Here is a 23280-nt window from a genome sequence, read left to right as displayed (position 1 = left end):
ATGCTACTACTGGTAACTATCTAGGTGACTGTGTAGTGTATAAGAGTGATAGGGGTGAAAACACCCCCTATTCATGTATTCCGTGGAATCTGTCAGTGACCACTGAACTCCAAGAGTTCAGTCACTAACTTATCAGGACTCGCACTAGAACTGGCAGTTTGATTTGTATTCGGACCTTCGAAGGCCTCAACAACTTGGTGTTGATGTCTTTCGAGGACCACCCTCTGCGCTGCCTCGGTGGGCTACGGTGAGACAGGGAGGATTGGGGAGAGGAATAAGGGAAGAGAGAGAAAGGTGAGAGGATTCCTTTTATCGTCTCACGTACCTTCCGAAAATGGACTTCCCCCTGCGCCTTAATTGCTCTATGTCACATGATAACTTCAAAGAGAGTTTATATTTAAGAAAGATTCCATGTGACCATCAACTCTTGAATTGGATCCTATGAATTGTAACTAGATATCCTTTCCCTGGCACTGGTGCCATTATGTCCCAGGAATTCTCAACAGTGAGAAGGACATTTGAGGATATTTGTACTTATGCAAGTATGTATAGGAAATCCTAACAGTAAACTATGTGACCTATGATACAGAGGGTCTATCGAAATGAACCGAACGCCAAACAAGAGACAAAACAGGCCTGGACCTTAAACCGCTTAAATCATAACAAGCTATGAACAATGCATCTTCTCGTTACCCATCTTCTCTTCATATGCGATCTTAACAGAATTTTTATTCAGAACGCAAGAAGGTCTTGTAAGTGGGAGAGTCAGTGTGCTCACTGAACGGATAGCCTAGATCCTGAAGGAAGGCCTCCAAGTCCTCCTTCTCGGGCGACGGGCACTGGATTCCAGCCAACACCTTGCCTACATCGCCGCCGTAGTTACGGTAGTGGAACAGAGAGATATTCTGTTCAGGGCGGAGGGTGGTGAGGAACTTGGCGAGAGCACCTGGACGCTCGGGGAACTCGAACATGAAGATGCGTTCATCGGCGACCTCGCAACGGCCTCCGACGAGGAAACGTAGATGACGCTTGGCAAGTTCGTCATCACTCAAGTCCCGGCAGCTCATGCCGCCCTTCTCCAGCTGTTCCATGATCTTGGCTAGGTCTTCGCGGCCAGTAGAGGTGGACAGTGAGATACCCATCAGCACGTCGGCCGACTCTTCGCGGGCATAGCGGTAGTTGAATGCAGTGACGGCGTGGGGCAGGACAATCTCAACAAGCTTGGCAAACGCACCAGGCTTCTCGGGGATTTTCACGCTGAGGAGTGCTTCCTTCTTCTCGCCAAGAGCAGCGCGCTCAGCAACAAACCGCAGACGGTCGAAGTCCATATTGGCGCCGGAGGTAATGGCAATAAGCTCGCGGTTGGGGTCAGGGCTGGGGTTCTTGGCAATGTACTTCTTAAGACCGGCAAGAGCGAGAGCGCCGGCGGGCTCGACGATGGACCGGGTATCCTCGAAGGCGTCCTTGATGGCCGCGCAGGTCTCGTCGGTGGATACCTGGATGACATCGTCGATGACCTCGCGGCTAAGACGCCAAGTTTCCTCTCCGACAGACTTAACTGCAGCACCGTCCGCAAAGAGGCCAACCTCCTTGAGGAAGACTCGGTTACCCGCATCGAGGGACTGAGTCATGGCGTTGGCATCGTAAGCCTCGACACCGATGACCTTCACCTGGGGTGCGATGCGCTTGAGGTAAACTCCAATGCCGGCAATGAGACCACCTCCGCCAACAGCACAGAAGACTGCCTCGAGCTTGTCCAAGTTTGCCTGGCGCAGAAGCTCCATACCGATGGTACCTTGGCCAGCAATGACATAAGGGTCGTCGAACGGCGGGATGTTTGTCAGATCATGCTGCTTCTCCAATCGGTGAGCCTCATCTTTGGCAGCATCAAAGTCCATGCCGTGAAGAACGACACTTCCTCCCAAGCGAGCAACATTCAAGTGTTTAATGGCGGGGGTGCCAGAAGGCATGACGATGGTAGCGGGGATTCTTAGCTTGCGCGCAGAATAAGCCACACCTTGAGCATGGTTTCCTATACAGAGTGAGTAAGAAGCACTTCGAGTTTGTCTTATCCACCAACTATAGACTCACCAGCAGAGCAGGCAATAACACCCTTCCAGCGCTGTTCATCGTTCAGATGAGCCATCTTGTTGTATGCGCCACGGAGCTTGAAGCTGAACACCGGAAGCAGATCCTCGCGCTTGAGAAGCACTCGGCACTCCAGCCGGTTGCTCAGGTTGACAGCATGGGTAAGAGGGCTTTCTTCAATAACATCGTAAACTCGTGACGTCAAAATCAACCGGAGATACTAGAATTGCGGGGCAAACGTTAGAATTTGAAGATCCAGTATGAATTGCAGAGCTTCAATTACATCTGGGTAGCCATTGGGAAGCAGGAAAGCTTCAGGGATGCCCCAATTGGGAGGCAAGCCGGGGGTCCTGCGCTCGCGTTCAGAGGGCGGCGTCGGAGCGGCGGTATACTCTGTCAACGCAAGCCCGCTCATCTTGGGAGTGGGAGTGACGGGCGTGGCGATGCCATTAGTGCTTTCGTCAGACATAATGACTTTGAGATGATTTCTGCCAGATGGAGACAATCAATCTCAATGAGAAAGTATTTGGAAGCTGGCAAATTCTAAACTCTCTGACTCTTTTTTCTTGCGAAGGCGGGACCGTGATCGGAGGTCCTTATGTCATCAACTCTACGAGCCCTAAATAAAGGTTGATACAGGTTGATTTGGGTGTGCTGAGGGAATGAAAGTAGAGACTAAAGCGATTAATCGTTAATTTACCAGGCAAAAAAAGAAATTGTCTGTCTCTTATACTGGATTATTGAATGTTGGAGGGGCAGCCCTGGACAGGTACAGGCATGGTGTACAAGTAGATAGCGGTCAACGATGAGGTGCTCAGGGCTAATTGGACAATAAATTATATATCTTTGCTGTTTGTATTTTAAACCAGTAATAAGATGAGAGTATCATTTATCAACAGAGCCATTTAAGCAAAATACAAAGACCAATGCCCTCATTTAAAGATATAGATGCTGCAGTATGGAGGTCCCGGCCAAATAGTTACATAACCCGATATGTTTGAAAAACTTCCCAAGGTTGGCGTCATACCACAGACCCTACCACATCTCGAGTAGTCTATTCCAACCTCAAAACTTCCAACTTCTCGCGCCTCTCGATACAATCGTTACAACTGAACCCCTCATTTATAAAGGCCGACCGAATATCCTTGAACCGAAAACTCCGCACTCCGTGGACGCAATTCAACTCCGCACGACTTAAAGATACCCGACCCCATCAACTTCACGATGAGCAAGGAACCCGTACCTTCGTCTTTTGAAGGCAACCCGTATGTGTCCATATTATCCGCGCCCCCCGCAAGCGGCACGCAACAATATCGCAGAGAAAGCCAAGGGAGGGTCCGTCTGCTAACACTCAACTTCGGATAGTCAATTTACAGAAGAGACCGGCACTGAGAAATTCACACGACGCCTCAAGGAAGAGCCGCTCGTGCCACTTGGTACGGGCTCCCCTAGCACAACGCCTCGCCTCCCCCTCGGCATTTCCTTCCCGACATCAATACTAATACATACTACTAGGATGCGCTGCAACATGTTATGCCCTCTACCGCGCCTACCGGTCGATGAAATCCGGCGACTCAGTTGAAATGAACCGAATGTTCCGAGCCCGTATCTACGCACAAGCCTTCACACTAGTCGCCCTAGTCGCCGGTGGAATGTACTTCAAGACGGAGCGCCAGCAGCGCCGGGAATTCGACCAAGCCGTGGAACTTCGGAAGAAGCAAGAAAAGCGCGACGCGTGGTTGCGCGAACTTGAGATTCGTGATAAGGAGGATCGCGAATGGAGGGAGCGACACGCTGCCATTGAAGCTGCGGCTAAGGAGGTCGGAAATAAGCCAGCGCCGCGCAAGGAGAGCGAAGCGGCACGGTCGTCGATTGAGCCCGCCGATGAAAAGTCTATTGGGGTTATGGATGCCGTCAGGGCTCTTATTTCACGGAACTGATAACGTGCGCTGTGTAAGATAGGAGAGATTATTTTGGCTGTTTTTTTGTATATGCATCGAAATTTTCCATGTGGACCTTCAACTGATGGATTGTGCTGTCGTTCTAGAATGCATATTCATAAGTGACAGAAGTACGATGAGCTCATCGGGTTGTTCGTGTCTGCGTTGTGTTGTGGACGGGATGTCCGAAGATCGACGTGCCGAGGTTGAAATGTCCCAAATTGATCCGCGCCAAACAAGCTTGAATGGCGCCACTAGCACAATAAGGTAAACCACACCCTTGGCAAAATCATGGAAACATTTCCGAAAAAGCAGCATGTTGATTTTGGATCATCATGGCCGAATTCGTTTGCTTGGCCGAGGCTTTCATGTGAGATCGACAAGGCTAGCGCCATGCGAACGACCTAACATATGATATTCTTATTCGGAACCAGAGTGCCGTCAAGTAAGTGTGGTTTTGAAATGGCATTGTTGAATCCTTGAGAATTCAGGATAAATGGTGCTTTTCATCTTGAAGACTCAATATGGTCAGATGCATGGCCAAAGGGGATGATCCTAAGGCGGGGAAGTTGAACTATCAGACCCCAAAACCCTAATTCGGAAAGCCTCAGGGTCTATCAGAATCCTGCGTCAAACTTTTCAATCCCTACTCCGAGTCTCCACCCCTCAGCCTGACTGCAAATCTACCCCAATGCACATTCTTTCCCGAATCACAACGCCATGACGTGAAGCTAGCTTTGTGGGCCGTCTCCCACAAGAGTATAAAGGCCCATGGCATTCCCATATGACTGTAGATCTTATTTTCCAATCCTTTCCCCCAACCATCTACCCAAAAGACGCTATATCCTGTATACGTCCCGCCCATCAAAAGAACTGTATTCATACCCAAGATGCTTTCCTGGATCTACCCATTGCGAATCGTGCAGGCCATCCTGTCCCTGGCTACAATTGGTCTTACTGCATATGGTTCGTTTCACTATGAACTTTATCAGACCCACATTAACACCATCTAGAAATCGCCTCTCTATACGACGAATGGTCCTACTCAAATGTCATCTACTACATGCTCTTCAACGGCTGCTGGACAACAGCCATTGCAGTCCCCTACCTGGGCCTCGCACCTGTAGCCTATCCTCGCTTCTCACATGAAGTTGCCATTCCTCTTATTGAGCTGATCACCGGCGGCCTCTGGCTCAGCGGTTGGATCGCCTTGGCCGCCATGATCCCCTCGCCTGGTGCATGCCACTATTCCAGCTGCCATGCCCTCCAGGCTTTGATTGTCGTCGGGGCTGTCCAATGGTAAATAGACGCCCAAGGATTAATAAGTACATACATTGTCTAACGTACGTTCTGAACAGGGCTACTTTCGTCGTCACAAACGCCTTTGCCATCATAGACGTGAAGAACTCTCGTCGCAACGCGAAGAACCACCGTGACGAGGCTTCCCCGGAGATGGCTGATGCTGGCGCCAACAATACTACTACCGCCACTACCGACGCTGTCTAGATGGGATGTGTCATACATACCCCGAGGATATGTTTTATACCAAAACTTGCACAACTTGCAAGCTATGATACGCACGTGGTTCAGTTTCCTAGATGAAAGCGATACCCTGGTTGATTTGACGAACACCGCTGTTTATATACAAGGATTTCTTGATAATGCCAGAAATGGTCTGGTCATGTATCGACCTAATGTTAATATGATAATCTATTTCTTACTCTCTTTCTTCTTTCCGACGTTCAACCCAATTATAGCGCCGAAAGCAATATGAAATTAAAATTGAAATCTTAAATTAGTTCTAACATTAAAATGGCATCAGCCGTCTAATCATCAAAAAGCTCCAAACATAAATAACCCGAAAACCCGAAAGATATATATACATTATCGCTTAACCGATGTCCATACCGTCCACCTGTTGTATTGATTTCATCGGCCCGCTCTGGCCTGTTTGGTTCATTTCTGAGTGAAATGCTAGCACCTCATTGTACCTATTACAATAGTCAGAAGAATATCCGGAGATGTGATGTACTACTTCAGGACTAACATGATAGTTTTCCAGATATCAGCTGGAAGATTTGCTTCTAGGAAAGCCCAGTCGAATGGTTGTGCAGCGACTGGTTCATCGTTTGGATCGTGGTATGGAGCGAGATATGGAGATGAGAGTGCTTCTGTTGCCGAGATTCGTACTTGGGGGTCGAATTCAAGCATCTTGTCGATCAATGCAGCCGCTGATTTAGTTAATATTTTGATTTTAAGCATTAGTCTGGAAACATACCATCTGCATTGGCTTTGGGAATGACCTGTGATATTGGTTTGCGTTCTCGTTTTGGGAGTGAGTTGATAAAGTTCAATGTCTAGAGAAAAGCTATTAATAACCATTTTCCCTACAATACGGTTTCGAATACTCACATTCTCACTCGTGATATTGTTGACCACTTCTTTGGGCGGATTACCGAGTAGATCGGTGATGACGCAGAACTGGTTGATATGGTTTGTTCCGGGGAATAGAGGCTCGCCGAGAAATAATTCCGCGAAGATGCACCCGGCACTCCACATATCGACTTTTTCGGTATACTTTCGCCATGTGAGCATGATCTCTGGGGCACGGTAGTACCTTGTCGAGACGTAGCCGGTCATGTGGGATTCTTGGATGCGGGCTAGGCCGAAGTCACATATTTTCAGGTCGCAGTTCTCGTTGACGAGGATGTTGCTTGGTTTTAGATCTCGGTGGATGACACCGGCTGAGTGGAGATATTTCAAGCCACGCTGGAAGTGGTTAGAAAATCTTGCTTGAAGGGTTATAGATGGTACCAACCATTATTTGGTACATGAAGTATTGGGCGAATTGGTCTTCGACCTTTTTCGCCTTGAGAATTGTACTAAGGTCGGTTGCCATAAGTTCGGTCACAATATATCTGGTGTTATTAGTGTTTTTCATATAAGGAGAGTGGAATCTCTTCGTACATGTCTTCAGACGGAGAAATGAAAATATCGGTCAGGTTGATGATCTGTTTGTCGATTAGATAGTTCATACTAGTGACTGGGATGCTCACATTTTCATGTCGCAACTGTCTTAGTAATTTTATTTCTCGAAACATGTGTCTTGCAATAGCTGGTGTCTTGAAAGGTTCTGCGAGTTTCTTCACGGCGACAGTGCGATGAGCAAGCTGATCCCGTGCTGAGCTGTTAGAGATAACTGTTAGTTTCGACTGAGGGTCTGCTCCACATGAAATGATACCAGACAAGTCCGGATACTCCAAGGCCAAGAGGTTTCCACTCTGTATAGCTGTTAAAGTTTTAGCATATAAAACAAGGTATTATTGGCATTAGTCTTCTAACCGTTCAGTTGTCTCAAATATTGTACCCATAACTGATTTTTGGGAGAAGGTTGCCATTTGTTCCCCGAAGGGTGGTGTAGGTAAATAGGGCATCATCGTAGAAAGTAAACATGCTATAAAATGTACATTAGTGAGACGAAAACCGAAATTGAATATAGAAGAAGAAATATATACTAAGTTCACGATGATGACATCAGAGGCTTTGTGGATCTCCCCACATAATTCCAATCTTGGAGAACACTCTTGCACTTTCTATTTTCTTTACTCGTGTGACATAGGGGAAAGGATTCAAGGGATATTAGAATGTTTATATTGCTCGTATATTCGTTGATTCGTAATTCTGAATTTTGACATTAATATACAAACGCCCGCTAAAACCAACCTTCAGGTCAGTTAGGTATACACATTCTCCGCATCGATGAAGTTCTCAAACAAATCCGTAAATCCATTCGATTCGTAAGGCGGAAAATCGTTCGCGATCGCAGGCAACACAGTCCAATCGTTCCGATCGTATGTGTTGGGATCATATGCGCCCGATCCGGGTTTGGTATCACCTGCGATCGACTCATCGGACCATGTCCCAGTCGAAAAGGCTGGAGATGAGCTCGTAGGTAAGCCAGTGTTGGCATCCACGGTGGGATTACTTTGCAGAACAGTCTCGGTCATCTTGGCAAGCTGGCGGTTGATTTGGTGGTCTTGGCAGTCGGCGTGTTGGAAAATGAGGTTCTTCAAATCCCAGACTTCTTCTCGTAGACTGTTCAATTGTGCTAGGAGGAGGTCTTTCTTTTCGGTTTCATCGCTGAGGCGACGTTCGATTTGTTTGTGTTCTCGCTTCTTTCTTTCGCGGCATTTGTTGGCAGCGACGCGGTTGCGTTCGAGGTGCTTGGCTCGTCCGGGGCTAACGGAGGAAGAGGAGGATGATACGGATTTCATTTTGGTCTTTTTTCGATTATGGCATTCGCGATGAAGGAGTAATTTGGATTATAGAAATTATGTACTTTTTCGTAAAGAAAAAAAAAAGTACTGATCTATGAACCCATCGAATATAAAAGAGTCTGGACCAAAATCAATGACGTATCACTTCAAGGATCCGGACAGGACCGCTGGGGAATAAAATCAAGCTTCTCCAAACAGCTGCAACCTTCCGTTTCCGGTTTTAATCTGCCTCAGGTTTGATGAGAATGTGGAGAAGTGGCAATTCAATATATAGATTAAAGATTGCACTAAAATTAAAGATCTTGAGTCTGACATCATATATTTACGTTTGTAGATCATTTATACAATAACAAAAACCAAAATATACTTAGGTATGCAAGGAGTTGAAAAACTCATTTGACTGCGGATTTGGAGACTCGTATTCTGTAGGTAGTATGTCTAAATGTGGAAAGACCATTTCCCCTCACTAAAACTTGGCATCCCCCCCCCTCTTAATTCCTGTAACGGAACAGGATGGTTGAGGTCTAGAAATCTTGGTTTAGTCGCTTCCTCATTGGACGAGAAATGTACCGAGTTGGCTGTCCAGGTGATCTGCAACCCCAAGTTCTCTGACCCTCCAATAGAAACAGTGGAAGTCACCCTCGTATTGCAGTGATATGGAACTTGAAGCCAACCCTCCAACAACTTTTTCAATAGCACTCTTAGTTCAACATTGCATGATCCATGGTTATTTTTCCTTGAAACATTAAAATTTACAAGAAAATATATTTACAAGCCTATCAACACAAATCAACCAGCGATCTGTTCATCGATATAGCGTCTCATCGTCTCGAATTCTGATTTGCCTGTCTTTAAGCTCGTTAGCAATCCATTCAAAATCATAATAAGATACGCAAATCATCATACCGAAAGCAAGTATCTTATATGTTGCTGCAGAGCAAAAAAAAAGAAATTAGCCAAATATTCTCGTAGATCCAACCATAAAACCCAGAACGTCAACCTACCACATCCGAAACCTCACGATGGCGCTCAAACTCATCACGTGCATACCTGTGCAGCTCCGTCCGTGTCGACGAAGGCGGAATCTCTGAGCATGGTTGTTAGTTGTCATACATCGGAAATTATGTAGGATGAGCGCACTTATTAATGCTCGCACGATTTCCCGCCATAATGACAATACTCGCTGCCTTTGAATGAACTGCTTTAATTAGTACATATACTTCAATCCGAGCTTGAGTTACTTACATGGTCTAGACTGATGGAAGGCTTCTTCAGCTTGGAGGGTTGGCTGCGCGCCACCGCGGCGAGGAGACTTTGTGAGGGACGCATTGAATTGAATCAAATAACGGCCTTATGTATGAAACGAGAAATTGCACGGGATATGAAGTTTATCTTTCTGATGATCGAGATGTCGATTAGCTGTAGGAGAAGGGATATAGAGGGCGGTGAGATAGTGGATATTTCTGCCGTGGTATCTAACGCGGTCAGGTGACGTCCTACTATATGTGAGGAACCAAGTAGCAGAAAATTATTGGTTTTTTTTTTGGGAATTATCGATATTAGAAGAGTGTATAAAGGTATCACTGTGCATGATATTCAACGGTAGGCATAAGGGGTGTACAGGTGGGGCTCATAAATGTATGGTAGGTTTTTATTCTAAGAAGAGAGATATATATAGTTTGCAAGTAGATCATTGTTCATTTTTTACTCCTGTAGAGGTGCACCCATGCCCCCGAAAGTTACAGTCTTGATAGTCATGAACTCATCAATACCATACTTGCTGCCCTCACGACCGAAGCCACTCTGCTTGACACCACCGAATCTATAGAGAGGTTAGAGCTTGATATACCAATATAGGGAAAGGTAAACTTACGGAGATGCAACGTCACTAATCAAACCAGTGTTGACACCAACCATGCCGACCTCCAGAGATTCAGCAACACGGAAGATGCGGCGAACATTACCACTGAAAAAGTAACCAGCAAGACCAACCTCAGCATGGTTAGCCAGCTCAACAACCTCCTTCTCGGTCTTGAAGGGGAAAAGACCAGCCACGGGACCGAAAGTCTCCTCGGAAGCGAGAAGCATATCCTTGCTCATGCCGGTAAGAACAGTAGGGTGGTAAAAGTTGGGTCCGAGCGCAGTAGCCCGCTGCCCACCAATGACAACCTCGGCACCCTTGGAAGTAGCATCCTGCACATGCTGGTGGGCCTTGTTGGCAGCACGCTCGTGAATGACAGGTCCGTGCGTGATGCCGGCCTCGAAACCACCACCGAGCTTGAACTCCTTGACCTTCTGGACAAAGCGCTTGGCAAACTCATCGTACACGCCCTCTTGGACATAGATCCGGTTGGCGCACACGCAGGTCTGGCCAGAGCTGCGGAATTTAGAGTTGATGGCCCCGGCCACGGCGGCGTCGAGGTCCTCGACATCATCGAACACGATGAATGGCGCATTACCGCCGAGCTCCCAGGAGACCTTCTTAAGTGTCGATGCTGACTGCTTCATAAGGATGCGGCCGACGTTGGTCGAGCCAGTGAAGGACACCTTGCGCACCTCGGGGTGGGTCGTAATCAGTTCGCCGACTGCAGGGGTGTTCTGCGAGGAGGTAACAATGTTGACGACGCCCTTGGGGATACCAGCCCGGTGCGCAAGCTCAGCAATTGCATTCGCGGTGAAGGGTGTCTCCTGGGGAGACTTGGCCACGACTGTGCAGCCCGCCGCCAGGGCAGGGCCGATCTTCCGTGTAATCATAGCCGCGGGGAAGTTCCATGGCGTAATCAAACCGCATACACCAACGGGCTCCTTAAGAGTCATAACCCGGTTTCCGGGAACGCTGGCGGGGATTGTGTCGCCGTATGTGCGGGGTGCCTCCTCACTGAACCACTCGAAGAAGCTGGCAGCATAATTGACCTCGCCCTTCGCGTCCGCAATGGGCTTTCCATTCTCCCATGTAATAAGCTTAGCTAGATCATCTGCATTCTCTATCATTAAATCGTACCACCGGCGCAGCATACGCGCGCGCTCGCGGCCTAGTGTTGTGCGGAATGTGGGGAAGGCTGCTGAGGCGGCCTCGATCGCCTTCTCAACATCGGATGTATCGAGCTCGGGGCAAGTTCCGATCAATTTGCCAGTAGCCGGGTCTGAATGAGAAAAGAAATCAGCGACCCCTCTGGACCATAAAATTCAATTTGGTATTTACCGTGGACTTCGAAAGTCTTGCCGGACTTCGCATCGACCCACTCGCCATTAATGTATGCCTTCTCAATGAACAACGACTGGTCTTTCAACTGTAACTGGTCAGTCTAAACCAGAAAATCACCGACTGCGGATCTTACCTGCGGTGCGCTGTGTTTCAAACTGTATAGTCTCTGTGCGTGAGGTGTCGGAGGAATTGAGAAGGGGTATCTTGTTCGAGGTCTTAATAATTGGCGGGCGACAGGGCGGATGATGCGATCCATTGTGAGAAATCAAGGCGAGATGGAGATAATACAGAAAGAGCGCGGGGAAGAGAGATGCCTTTAAAGCAGATTAATAGTGGGGATGTGTGGAATGGTTGGTGATTTGCTCTTTTTGACCGAGAAGCACCGAGTAATGTAAATGGTAAACTGAGCTCTCAGTCGGGAAGCTCTATGCTTAAAGCGGGGATCTGCGGAGTTGATGTCATCCTTAGCTCTGGAGTGTTTGTTTCTTTTCCTCTTGCTTCTCTTGTATTGTATTCTTGTTTATTCTACTGAATCTAAATTGCGTCCTTTTTTTAATTAATATCGAAGAAAAATCAACCGAAATATAAAACAATAGAGAATCCTCTTGCTATAGAAAATGAATATTCATTTCATAGATCTGGTAAATTTTGTAACGTTGAAATAAATCTTACAGTGCCCGGCTATCTTATCCAATGAAAGTGCGTTACTTTTGAGGATTCGGGTGTTGCAACCAATAAACACCCAAGTTGAACCTCCGGCCTTGAGATAGTGTATTTGTAATACCCCAACCTCATCGTACCTTTTCCCCACAAATCACCGACCTCGGGAGCAACTCCGAGACTACAACATATGTTTTTCTTTTCTTTTACTAAGAACGAATTGGACATGTTATAAGAAGGACATATACAGCAAACTATGCTACTCCGGACTTAATTCTGATTGAGTTATAGTCCCTACCATTATAGGCGGCTTCTTTGGCCTTGTCTGTTCAGATATTAGTTTTAGTCTATTGCTTAGTCCCTTTCTTAGTTTAGTATCTAGACAGACAACAGGGTGGACTCTGAGGGCAAAGGGCCACCTGTCTACTCACAGTATAATCATATGACAGACATCCACACTCATATCGTATGCCTACCGGGGACCGAGACTATGTACAATGTAGGTGGCAGGGCTACACCAAGAGGACTCTTTACTGTGGGTTCATTTAGACAAACCCGCCCTTTTTGTTGGATGATCTTAATGTTTGCTGGAAGGCTGACTAGTTCGCTGAATGGTGGGATATGAATACCCTTCTCTACGTAGTGGTATAGATGCCAGGGGTCAAAACCCTATTTCTGGGTAATATAGATAGATGCCTTGATACCTCATTTTCTGAAATAGGACCAGCAGAATACTATGTAATTAAGATACTTGAATTACTATTACGAGAGTAGTCGGCCTTGTGATGTCCTTTCAGAGGCTTTCCAGTGGTCCCAGATATCATTTCGTTTCGATATGCCAGTTTTATATGTCGACGGCAAAAGAAAGGCGGGAAAGGGCTTAGTTTGTGCAAACGACCTTTCAACTTCCGATAAAGCGGTGCAAGGAGCGATTAAGCACCAGGCCAAAAAAACATCAAGGCATCGAGGTTCTCTAGAAACGGGGGTTTGACTCCTGGCATCTATACTGCTGCGTAGGATAGTTTGAACGCGAGAATTCAAAAATTGATAGTCCGATACTTGCTAGAATGCCAAAAAGATCAAGGCAATTGATGTATTCCTCCGAGTAGCCATCTGCTGTTCTCGTAAATATCACCATCAATCATCAATGATTCTTATTCAAGAGCAATCGATAACCACGCACTTTCCCCCCTTTACCACTTCTTTCCTTCACCAGTCTTTTTTTCACCAGCCTTCTCCTTTACCAATTTACTAAACTACCTGTTCTTTTACAGTTCATACCCTAGCGGGCCTCTTTCGAGTTTCATCATCCACCCATTCGCAGGGTATAAGCTTACTCGAGGACTCCATCCTTCTTCATTCTTTTTCCATTACTGAATCATCACTAGTTTCCCAGCCATCACCACCTCTTACTCAAGAGCAATTGACAGCGACACACTTTTCCCTCCTTCGTCACTATCATTCCTCTCCTTGACCGGTTTTCTCTTCCGTCGATATTCTGTTTTACTACTTCACTCAAGGTATTTGTTCTTTCACAGTACATACCCCAACGGGCGTTTCAGAGTTTCAGTATCTACCCATTGACATCCTTCGTCACTCACCGGACCATCATGTCGTCACCTTTCCAAGATGGCCTCGCTGCGCTCCCTGATACGATAGAACGTACCTCGATATACACCATGCTGGAAAATCAATGTGATAGCGATTCACCCTCTCTTGCCTTAGTTCAAAGGCTACCAACACCCCTTGTGGAAAATGACAGGGAACCATTTAGACTTCTTCCATGGTTCGCCATCGAAGATCTTCTTCTACAGTTACATGATCTGCCCACGCTACATCATTTGTGTCGAGCCTCCCCAGCCGTGACAGACTACCTGAATCACACGCCTGGGTTCTTTCCTAAGGTTGTTGAAAAACTCATGGAACGCTGGCAGGATCGGCATGGTCTTGAGCGGGGTTATGTCCGTGACATTCAGGTATTTCTCCGAACATTGGTGTTTCTTTGGTGGAAAGAAGAGTCCGCGGCTAGGGGAGAACTCGTCCCTTCGGATGGAAATCCATTACCAGGTGTTTTCAGGTGACACCTTCTACATTATCAACCTCTCAACGTTCACTTCCACGAAACCCTGGTTTGCCGGAAAATATGTCGGAGATATTCCCCTCCCACCATCAACTCCCCCGCAGATTCTCCGCCGTTTGCTGAGCCTTTCAACTCAAGTTCGCAGGGATGCGCATGGCTTCTTTCACAGCTGCGTACACCTTTGCCAGTCGTCATATATCAAGCGTCTCACCTCACACATCGCAAGAGACCGTGGCCAAGAGATGGGACTCGACCTCACGGCACCCCGATCAGCGCTTACACGGATGAAACCTATGTTCTCTCCTGGATAGAAGAGCAGCGGTTGACGCTAGCCTTGCTGAAGCCCTACATGTTCTCGACACTGCGGCGGGTTATCTGCGAAAAAGGGATCGTAAAATCCGATCCTCCTCTCGCTGTCGGAAACGGTTGGTGCCCGCATACATTCAACCATCTGCAAGAAGGTAACTTGATAGATTTCTGGGGCCCTTTTGCCCATGGCTGGGCGGAGTCATTAGACATGGAGCAGCTGCGCACAGTGGTGGCTTGGTTTGATGCCGACAAGCCATTGCATGGCATGCCACTCAAGGGGCCTGATGAGTTTATTACCTGTTGCCCGGAGGTTATCACTTTTGAACCAACGCGTAAGGAGCTTAGATCCAAAGATCCTTTTCATCAACGCTCCATTGAAGGGTGCTTTTGGGCGCAATCCTGCACGGACGCGCCGCAATCTGGCGTTGAAGAGGCCGGCCTACGGGGCGAATTTAGGAAGTTCGGGGTGAGTTTCTGGCATAACCACAGGATGATTTCGCTGGGGCTCATGCTACCGCGGATCAGGAGCCATAACGACCGCAAAGATCTTGCGTTTAGATGGACATCTCTGTTGGAGCCGAAGGACGAAGAAAAGCTCAAGGATAAGGGAGAGAAATCGGTGAGACGTCCCAAGCCAATCAGTCCTCCACAGCCAGGCCACCGGGCCTAATGGACTCGTCCTTTTCTGTCCATGTAAATATGTCTAACCAGAGAATTTTGTGCTTCTACAGGGAAGCGAGACAGATTTTGACGCTATCGGAATTTTGAGGGGCATTCCAATTTCAATTGTTCGATTTATGCAAGGCAAGCAAATGAGTAAAAACATGGATCTATCTGTGAACTTACAATGTACATATCTCCCTCGGAACTACTAGAATGTAGCCTTCGGTGATAGGCACTTGCTGTCCTAGTAGTAACGTTGGCTTAACACTCACTGTACCTCACATCAACTAGGATAACATGTACAAGATTTCAATCGGCCAGAATGTTTAGTAGGTTCGAGGCCCGATAGGCTAATCTAATAGAGGAAAAGAGAGAGGCAAAAGAGAGTGGTAGAGGGAGTGAGGTAAAAGTGAGCGAGAGGTGAGAGAAAAGTGAGAGATAAAGAAAAGAGAAGAAAAAGAGAGGGGAGGTCTAAGCCTAGCGGGAGGGGGGGGGTGGGGGGGTTCGGGCACTACCCCCTACCGGGAATAGATCTTAGTATAGAAACCGGTAAGCTCTAGGAGTTGGGCGAACTCGTTTGGGCCTAGAGAGCAGAGCCAGGTAATATGTAGCCTCCTGCCTATTTATAGGTGGCGTCGGCGGCGCGGATAGCTATCGGCTAAAACGCCTCTTTGTAATACAATAGAGGGCGAGGTATTTGGGGGTTTTAGCCCTACTGCAGGAGTAGGTGAGCTTAACGTCGGCGTGGTTAAAACGCCGATGGTACTAATCGAAGTCCCCGTGGGAGGACCGGAGTGTAAGCCACCTATAAAGGAGGGGCCGCTGTATATCGAGTCTAGGCGATGGTTTTTACCCTATAGGTATTGTCCTACCGCCTATACCAAGAGGAGAGCTTTTCAGAGGCGTTATACCACTAATCAGACCATGCCTCCAGGCGAAGTTCCCGGTAGATGGATTTAACACCGCTGATTGTAGGAGCGGACTGGGGACTGCCTAGGCGGCGCCCCCTGTTTCGCTGCCTCATCGGTGAGCCTGTCGGCCACATCGTTGCCTTCGATGCCCATGTGGCTGGGCGACCACTTGACCAGTATATCATGCGCCTTCATAGCGCTGTGGCACTCAAGGAACGCCCATTGGGAGGTCGAGGAGGCGTTCCCCTAGAATGATCCTGTAGCAACGGACAGGATAGGAATGGAATACCTTCTACTAGAATTTTAAGTTCTATACCATTCCGAAAGAAATTGCAAGGCCACACAAGCGGCCGACTATTCAACGTTCTTGTCTTGAAAAAGCTGATTGTCTCATGACTAAATTAAATAAAGGTTAAGTACACGACCTATTCAAGCATGATATTTTCGTCATCCCGTTCAATCGAGCTTTCAATCCCAGGAGCAAAATGTATAGCATGAGTATTTTTCAAATGTTGATTAAGGTTCCATTTTCGTGAAAACCCTTTAGTATGTCGACTGCAAGTCTTGATAGGGCAGATAATATCCGCTTTCCGATGAGGACCCTTTCCAACGACCTTTTTAGTCGTCTTTGGCTCTTGATCGGCGACTTGTTCTGTGCTCTCTGTGATAGGTTCCGTTGGTTCAGGCGGCACCTCCGGGGGCGGAGGCGGGGGTGGTGATGGGGGTGGGGATGAGGAGGGAGGAATGGTTGCAGGAGAAAGGTATGACTTCGAGCCTCGCTGGCCTGGTACCTTCGCTGTGGCCTTGGGCTTGGGCTTAGGCTTTGACTTCGGCTTTGGCTTGGGTTCAACATCGGGTTTTGCTTTGGTTTTGCGCTTGCTAGCTGGGCGGGGAGGTAGCTGAGGGCTTGGTGGCGCCGAGTCACTCTCGCTTTCGCTTTCGGTGTAGGCATATTCTTCTTCATCATTTGCCTTCCGCTTCCTTTTCACCCTGCCTTCGGGCAGTATTCTGAATTCCATGTCTTCGCCGAATAGGTCAGCGCAGCGCTTTGACGCGCGCATTACCGCGGGCGTGGGGAGACCCATCATCGATGCCAGTCCTATAACTTCACTCCAGTCTCGCAGTTTGAGTCGGCGCTTGGTGGGGTGATTGCCATCAGCAGTAGGAGAGTTGGGGGATTGTCCTCGGGTTTGGGAAACGTCTCGCAAACTTTCATCCCCCGTCTCCGGTTCAGTGTAGTATGCACGTGCACTGTTAGAACGGCGTGAGGTTTCCCGTTCCTGGGACTCCTGTCGAGCACTAGTCCGACCACGGGATCGACTTCTGCTTCTGCGCTTGCGGGTCTCTCGAGTCTGGTAATCTTCTTCGTCCGAATCAGTCCATTGCTCGTCACCAGAGTCATCGTCATATTTGCGACCCTTCATGGCGCAATGGAGCCCGTAGAGCAGCCGGTCTACATGTGAAATCACATTGCGGACCACCGGACGTAATTGGCGAAGGGAATCTTCTTCGTCGAGGAGGACTGTCGGTTCAAGGATTTTGATATCGACGGGCTCTTCTTCCTCCCCTCCCACCAGCTCCTCCTCCTCCTCCTTTTTCCTCATTTCATCTTCCATGAGTTCGTCCGCATCATTCATCTTAAATTCGGGGTTGTCTTCAATTTCTTCAAAATTCACCTCTCGGGCTTGGAAGGCCTCCTTAGAGGCCTTCAATATGAGCGATTTGAGGCAATCTTCCAATTCCGCACTGGGTCGTGGATCGGGTTCCATTTGGAACGTATTAGGGAGGTCCATTTCCCTCTCGATTACCTCATTGGCACGGGGAACTGTTGTTGCATGAACAGGCCATGCAGCCCATCGCTTGCTCACACGGAGGGGCGCTTTATTGACGACCCCAGGGTTCTTCCGGGCAATCTTTCGCGCTCGCCTGCGAATCGCGTGGGCATTGTAAAGGTGAGCCGCCAAATCTCTGGCTCGATGAATAGCTATTGCATTATAGGCTCCAATATCATCAGCGTTGTAGTTCCTCCAAGAAGTGGCGTGTCCATCATACAAATTGGGACGCTCAACCCCAGGTCGCAGGTCAAGACCTCGGTCAACTACGTAAAAAGTCGGGTCACGCTGAGACTCCTGTGACCTTTTTGAGCGTATGCGACTTCGGCCACGATTATCTTCCTCGTAGCTTTCGTCATCAGAGTCATCCTCGAACGCCAAGGGCTGTTCTCGCATTATCGTGTCAAATTCACTTTCGCCTTGATCTAGGGCCTCATCCATGGGGTCTGCTTCAGACTCAGGCTCTAAATGATCATCTTGTTTAATGGGGCCTCCAAAAAGAGACCTTCTTGGCGGTTCTGGCTGAGAAGAAGGTTGCAAACTGATATCGCTGCTTGGGCCCCCAAATAATGATTGGCGTGGCTGCGCAGATTGCGGTGGTGGAAGTTCTGGCCAGGGTACCTGGCTTCCATATAAAGATGACATGTCGGGTAGGTACTTAGGTCTCTTGCCGTTCTATGTGCAAAAGGTTCGGACCTGCAGTGCCTAGATGTCACATGGATGCGAATTTTGATTGTGCAACATCCGACTTGAAGGGCAAAATAACATCCAGTGGAAGGACTCGCCGTGACTGGTACTTTAAATGGCGAGTTTTGATATTCTTGTCCGACTTAGCTTCTTACTGAGTGTTGAAGATGTCCAAAAATTCCAAGCGGGTGGATCGCCAATAGTCACGTGTTCGATATTCACGATCCACCCAGAATATGTGCGCTAGTCCCAAAAGGGAAGTATATACGTCTTTAACCTAATTAGGAGACAAGAGCCAGACTAGAGGGCATAGCCAAATAAATCACTGTAACTGATGCCTCCAGGGTGCTCTGCTTTAAGAGTCCACAACAGACCAATCAATCTATGTTATTCTTCTAATTTTGATCTATATTTTGCTCGATGGAACTTGAATATGTAGTTGAATTGAAATCAGAACATCCACATTGGAGAGACGTGCATTGCCATAAAGAAAGTAATGACAGAATCTTCATACTGATATAGACAGAGCGCTCTATCTAATGATCCAAAATGAATGAAAATGACAAGGTCAGTTGTCAGAATGCAAAGAAACCTCCCTCTTTTTATATTTGAAAGCCACATCTTAGAACCCATCATTAGGAAGAAATAGCGGCATAGAATCTTCCCAAATGGAGTTAGTCAAAGGACGTTTATTGGATCCATCAGAGTCCATGATCATGATCTGACCGTACGGCTGGAAAGTTTTGTCGTACAAAGGACACTCGTTCTGAAACCCATACATGCCGGAGGACCACATAATTCTTCCATCCTGGCGCCAAACGGCGTGGGCATCGTTGGCGCCGCTAGAAGTCAGAATGCGGAAGTCAGTACCGTTGGGGCGGATGGTGCAGATGTCGTAGTTAGTCGGAGAAACCTTGCGGGTGAAGACTATAAATTCTCCATTGGGCGAGAAAGAGGGGAGGTTGTCCCAGGCTCTAGTAAGTTGGGTAATCTCTCTGGTCTCAATGTCGATGATGCGTAAACCAATATCTGTCTCGTCGCCATACTGGGCAGTGTCAGCACCCCAGACGCGGTACACGACCTTTCTGCCATCATGAGAGAAGCTAGGAAAGCCAGTATTTAGGTACTTGGTTTGATTGAGATAGAGGTTGCTGGTGGTTAGAACCTCGCGATAGCTGCTGTTTGCCGTGGAACGTACAATCCATCCCCCTCGCCAATCGCGCGCGTCAAACCAGGCACCCACCCCAAAGACAATCCATTCGCCATCTGGGGACCAGCTGGGATTATAGGCCCCAGCCATATCTTCAGCAATTAGCGTAGTGTCAAGAAGACTTGTATCATTGGGCCTATAGACCAAGGAGACCTGATCACTCTCCAGATCAAAAGTGGCAACGGAGGAGTTCCCGAGTTGCTTCTCGGTCATAGCCACGCGACCATTTGACGAGAGTTGGGGGAATACATCTGTGAAACGATACTCCCAATCGCTGTCCCAGCTATAAAGCTCCTTAAAAAGAGGGCGGATAGACCAACCAGCCTTCTCATAAATCACATACTTTCCATCTCGCGACCATGACGGAGAACGGATAGTGGTATTGTAGTAGGTGCCGTTTGTGAGGTACAAGCCCTCCTTATCACCGCCCTTCAGATAGTACCCGATAGTGGAGTTCGTGACGTATTGAGGAAATATCTTCACACCAGGACCGCTAACCTCCGTGCGACGGTTACTTCCATCAATCCCAATAGACACAATTGTAGAGTTGGCATCTGCCACAGTCTCAGGTCGATGCGCATCCCACGTCTCATCGCGAGTCATTTCATAGAATATAAGACGCTTGCCATCTGGTGACCACTTAGGAGACCCAAGGCAGTAGGAAGTACGGTTGGCGACACGGCGAAGATCTGAGCCGTCAGGGCGGATAATATAGATGCTAAGTTCTTGGGTATGCTCCCAGCCATAGAGGCCGAGAAAGGTTTGATTTCCGTGGCCATCCCATATTGTGTTGCGGTCTGAGGAAAATGCAAGCCAATTCCCGTCTGGTGACCAAGCTGGACGGAAGTGACCGTGCATCATGTCCTCGTCTGGCCGGTTATCTGGAATATCGGTAATGTTCCACTCGGCACCAGTCTCCAAGTTCTTGACCCAGATGTTAGCGTTGTAGTTGTTGGCTGTTGAAACATATGCTGCCAATGTCCCATTGGGGGAGATCACAACGCTGTCTTCTGCTGCTGGGGATGTCACAATCGGCTGTAGATCGGAGCCATCTGGGCGTACGCGCCAAATGTCGGAGTTTCCGTCACCGTTACGCTCACTTGTAAAGCTAATCCATTCACCATCAGGCGAAAAGTCGGCGTGGTATTCATAACCGGGGTTCTTCAATAGAGGACGCTCGTCGGTGCCGTCCGCGTTGGCGATATATAATTCTGAGGTGCCGGGTGCAATGCGGTTCATCAATAGCACACCCTTTTTTTCGGCTGCTGCGGAGGGGGTAGGAGACGCAACACCTGTAGTTGGCTTGCTCGAAGCGGTCTCGTGAGGCAACCGAATATAAATTTCAGCACTGCTGCCAACCCCCGTACTCGCATCTCGGGCATAAGGGCAGTTAGCTAACGCAGGGGCAATGACAAGGCCCACTACAGTAGCAATGCTCAAACGCATTTCAAATGACGTGACAGTATTTGGAAGACAAGAGCCCCGGGTAACGGAGAAGTCTCCAGGGATACAATTTTACGAAAAAGAAGTTGTCATTAATAGTACTACCTACATAGGTTATATAACCTGGAAGGTGCCACCTCCATACAGTATTATAGCCATGGTTCCATGAATCTGACGAGGTTTACTCGCCCTATCAAATTCTTTGCCCACAGATGATATATTCAAAATACATATTTCGATAGACAATTCTCCAGTGGAATGCGTCATCGGGACTAGCAACTATTATCTTACATCAACTGACAGCCTGTGTATTCAATGAGGCCTATATAGTTCTAGCATTGCTCAGTAGTACTTTATTTCCTCGAACGGAAGGTTGGCAGACATCTATACGACAGTCACCACGGGGTATATTATCAACGGTACAACCTGGCAGCTGAACCATTGTTACCGCATAGTTGACCTTTGGACACTGTATGCTCACCGACTAAGCATTTCCCAACGAATCATAGCTAAATTACCTTACTACCTTGACCGTCCGAAGAGCGGGATTAGTCCGAATAGTGTGTAAAACAAGGGTAGACGCTGCATACTTCCCCAGGTAACCATAACCGTGACTACAAAGGCCACAGCCACAACTAGGCACCTTGGAAACCCTGAAACATGCCCAATCGGAGTCAGCAGTGTGTCACCTGATTAACCCAGCTAGTATTTTATCACAGGTAGTACAGCCAAAAGATATGTAACCGTATATAGTTCCCCGAGATTGATTTTGAAACGAATATATATTCGCACGAACCCAGCACAATCTAGGGTTTTCCGCATTCAACAGATAGACAGTGCCACTAGACGTTTCACATGTTACTCAGATGCCCGAAAAGCTAACATTGAACACGAACAGCGCCAGGTGCCCGAGGCGGCTGAAGCCCCGGTAGATCTCTCTAGCACTCTAGGCACTGCTGTTACCAAGACATAACTCGCGCAATGTATAGGTTTTCGAAATTGAATTTTTACAACTATAAAGTACCTTTGGAATATTACTATAGAGCCAACCTTAAAACCTCTCGGGTATAATTTTGGGGTTGCAGATGGCCCTCGAGACTCGGCCATGCGGCTGGTGCGGACGTAACCCAATTATTTGGCAATTTCTGTTGTTTGGATTGGTGGTTTCTATCTGATGCTAGAGAATGCAAAACATAATAGCCGAAGGCATAGGGGAAAAAGCGGGAACAAAATTCTAAGTATAGGTTCGCTCTATTTTATGTAGCGCTAACACTCAACTGGCGAATCAAAGTGTCGGGCATTCTCCCAATGCTGATTCCACAACAATCATCTAGTCCTTGTTGAATGTCACCATAAAAGTCTTGCACGATGCCTGTCTGACTTCTCTTCTCTCTTCACAGATGATGGCGGTCAAAAGTTCGCCATGTGCAACAAACCACAATGTCTGGCCTTCCACCGTCCCTTCGTCTCTTAATTCATTGAGTTTCTGCTCCGCGGAGATTCGGGCTCTTTGAATAGTGGCATAAAGACCCCACTTTGCTGGAAATTCAGGATCCAAATTTCCAGGGAAGATTAAAATAACGATATCTGAACCAGTTATGATACGGTCGAGCGGAGTCTGCCTGCACATCTGGCTGCAACAAAAAGCGTGCGCCATTTTGAATCCTTACGCTAGGGCCTTGAGCGTAATACTTCTCATCGATGTTTTGTTGGAAGTCTAAATAGTATGTTTGAAGAGTGCGTCGAAGCGGAGATATCATTATGGATTACTAGGCGAACAGTCTCCTTAAACGAAAAGTCTCGACAGAGTTCCAGACATTGTCTAATCCCCTTTACTTCCAACGGCAGACCGTGAATAGCTAGAAGGATTATGACTCTCATGAGTATTTTCATTCCCTGGAATCGAATGATTGGTACGAATGGGGCCCCAAAGCTTATATCCGGCCCTAAGGAGCTTAATCGGACTTCATTTCCA

The 23280-nt window shown here is 47.7% G+C and overlaps 8 protein-coding genes across 8 annotated transcripts; 3 read left to right on the top strand and 5 right to left on the bottom strand.

The window, feature by feature from the left end:
* Window positions 1–728: 728 nt before the first annotated feature.
* PGRI_007930 (threonine dehydratase, biosynthetic) lies at window positions 729–2557 on the bottom strand (the record flags this gene model as incomplete). Its single annotated transcript, XM_040788506.1, has 3 exons — window positions 729–2032; window positions 2092–2308; window positions 2372–2557. The coding sequence occupies 3 exons, from the start codon at window positions 2555–2557 to the stop codon at window positions 729–731; spliced, it is 1707 nt and encodes a 568-aa protein (XP_040652278.1).
* A 755-nt stretch (window positions 2558–3312) lies between these two features.
* rcf1 (respiratory supercomplex assembly factor RCF1) lies at window positions 3313–4028 on the top strand (the record flags this gene model as incomplete). Its single annotated transcript, XM_040788505.1, has 3 exons — window positions 3313–3353; window positions 3454–3524; window positions 3604–4028. The coding sequence occupies 3 exons, from the start codon at window positions 3313–3315 to the stop codon at window positions 4026–4028; spliced, it is 537 nt and encodes a 178-aa protein (XP_040652277.1).
* An 890-nt stretch (window positions 4029–4918) lies between these two features.
* On the top strand, window positions 4919–5534 carry PGRI_007910 (MARVEL domain-containing protein; the record flags this gene model as incomplete). The annotated part of the gene is made up of 3 exons (XM_040788504.1): window positions 4919–4994; window positions 5042–5327; window positions 5387–5534. 3 exons carry the CDS (start codon window positions 4919–4921, stop codon window positions 5532–5534), a joined length of 510 nt encoding a protein of 169 aa, XP_040652276.1.
* A 385-nt stretch (window positions 5535–5919) lies between these two features.
* PGRI_007900 (bZIP transcription factor, bZIP-1) lies at window positions 5920–8302 on the bottom strand (the record flags this gene model as incomplete). The annotated part of the gene is made up of 10 exons (XM_040788503.1): window positions 5920–6019; window positions 6076–6259; window positions 6307–6385; window positions 6441–6797; window positions 6847–6946; window positions 6996–7039; window positions 7085–7214; window positions 7270–7317; window positions 7396–7482; window positions 7773–8302. 10 exons carry the CDS (start codon window positions 8300–8302, stop codon window positions 5920–5922), a joined length of 1659 nt encoding a protein of 552 aa, XP_040652275.1.
* Window positions 8303–10009: 1707 nt separating this feature from the next.
* PGRI_007890 (NAD-dependent succinate-semialdehyde dehydrogenase) lies at window positions 10010–11766 on the bottom strand (the record flags this gene model as incomplete). The annotated part of the gene is made up of 4 exons (XM_040788502.1): window positions 10010–10127; window positions 10179–11448; window positions 11508–11595; window positions 11644–11766. 4 exons carry the CDS (start codon window positions 11764–11766, stop codon window positions 10010–10012), a joined length of 1599 nt encoding a protein of 532 aa, XP_040652274.1.
* A 2014-nt stretch (window positions 11767–13780) lies between these two features.
* PGRI_007880 (uncharacterized protein) lies at window positions 13781–15229 on the top strand (the record flags this gene model as incomplete). The annotated part of the gene is made up of 2 exons (XM_040788501.1): window positions 13781–14146; window positions 14396–15229. The coding sequence occupies 2 exons, from the start codon at window positions 13781–13783 to the stop codon at window positions 15227–15229; spliced, it is 1200 nt and encodes a 399-aa protein (XP_040652273.1).
* A 1329-nt stretch (window positions 15230–16558) lies between these two features.
* PGRI_007870 (uncharacterized protein) lies at window positions 16559–18406 on the bottom strand (the record flags this gene model as incomplete). Its single annotated transcript, XM_040788500.1, has 1 exon — window positions 16559–18406. One exon carries the CDS (start codon window positions 18404–18406, stop codon window positions 16559–16561), a length of 1848 nt encoding a protein of 615 aa, XP_040652272.1.
* An 868-nt stretch (window positions 18407–19274) lies between these two features.
* PGRI_007860 (TolB family protein) lies at window positions 19275–21308 on the bottom strand (the record flags this gene model as incomplete). Its single annotated transcript, XM_040788499.1, has 1 exon — window positions 19275–21308. The coding sequence occupies one exon, from the start codon at window positions 21306–21308 to the stop codon at window positions 19275–19277; it is 2034 nt and encodes a 677-aa protein (XP_040652271.1).
* Between the last annotated feature and the right edge of the window lie 1972 nt (window positions 21309–23280).

Source organism: Penicillium griseofulvum (genome assembly GCF_001561935.1).
Source record: "Penicillium griseofulvum strain PG3 chromosome Unknown contig_79, whole genome shotgun sequence".
Taxonomy (NCBI): domain Eukaryota; kingdom Fungi; phylum Ascomycota; class Eurotiomycetes; order Eurotiales; family Aspergillaceae; genus Penicillium; species Penicillium griseofulvum.
Note: the sequence above shows the minus strand (reverse complement) of the source record. Positions and strands in the feature narration are given on the sequence as shown.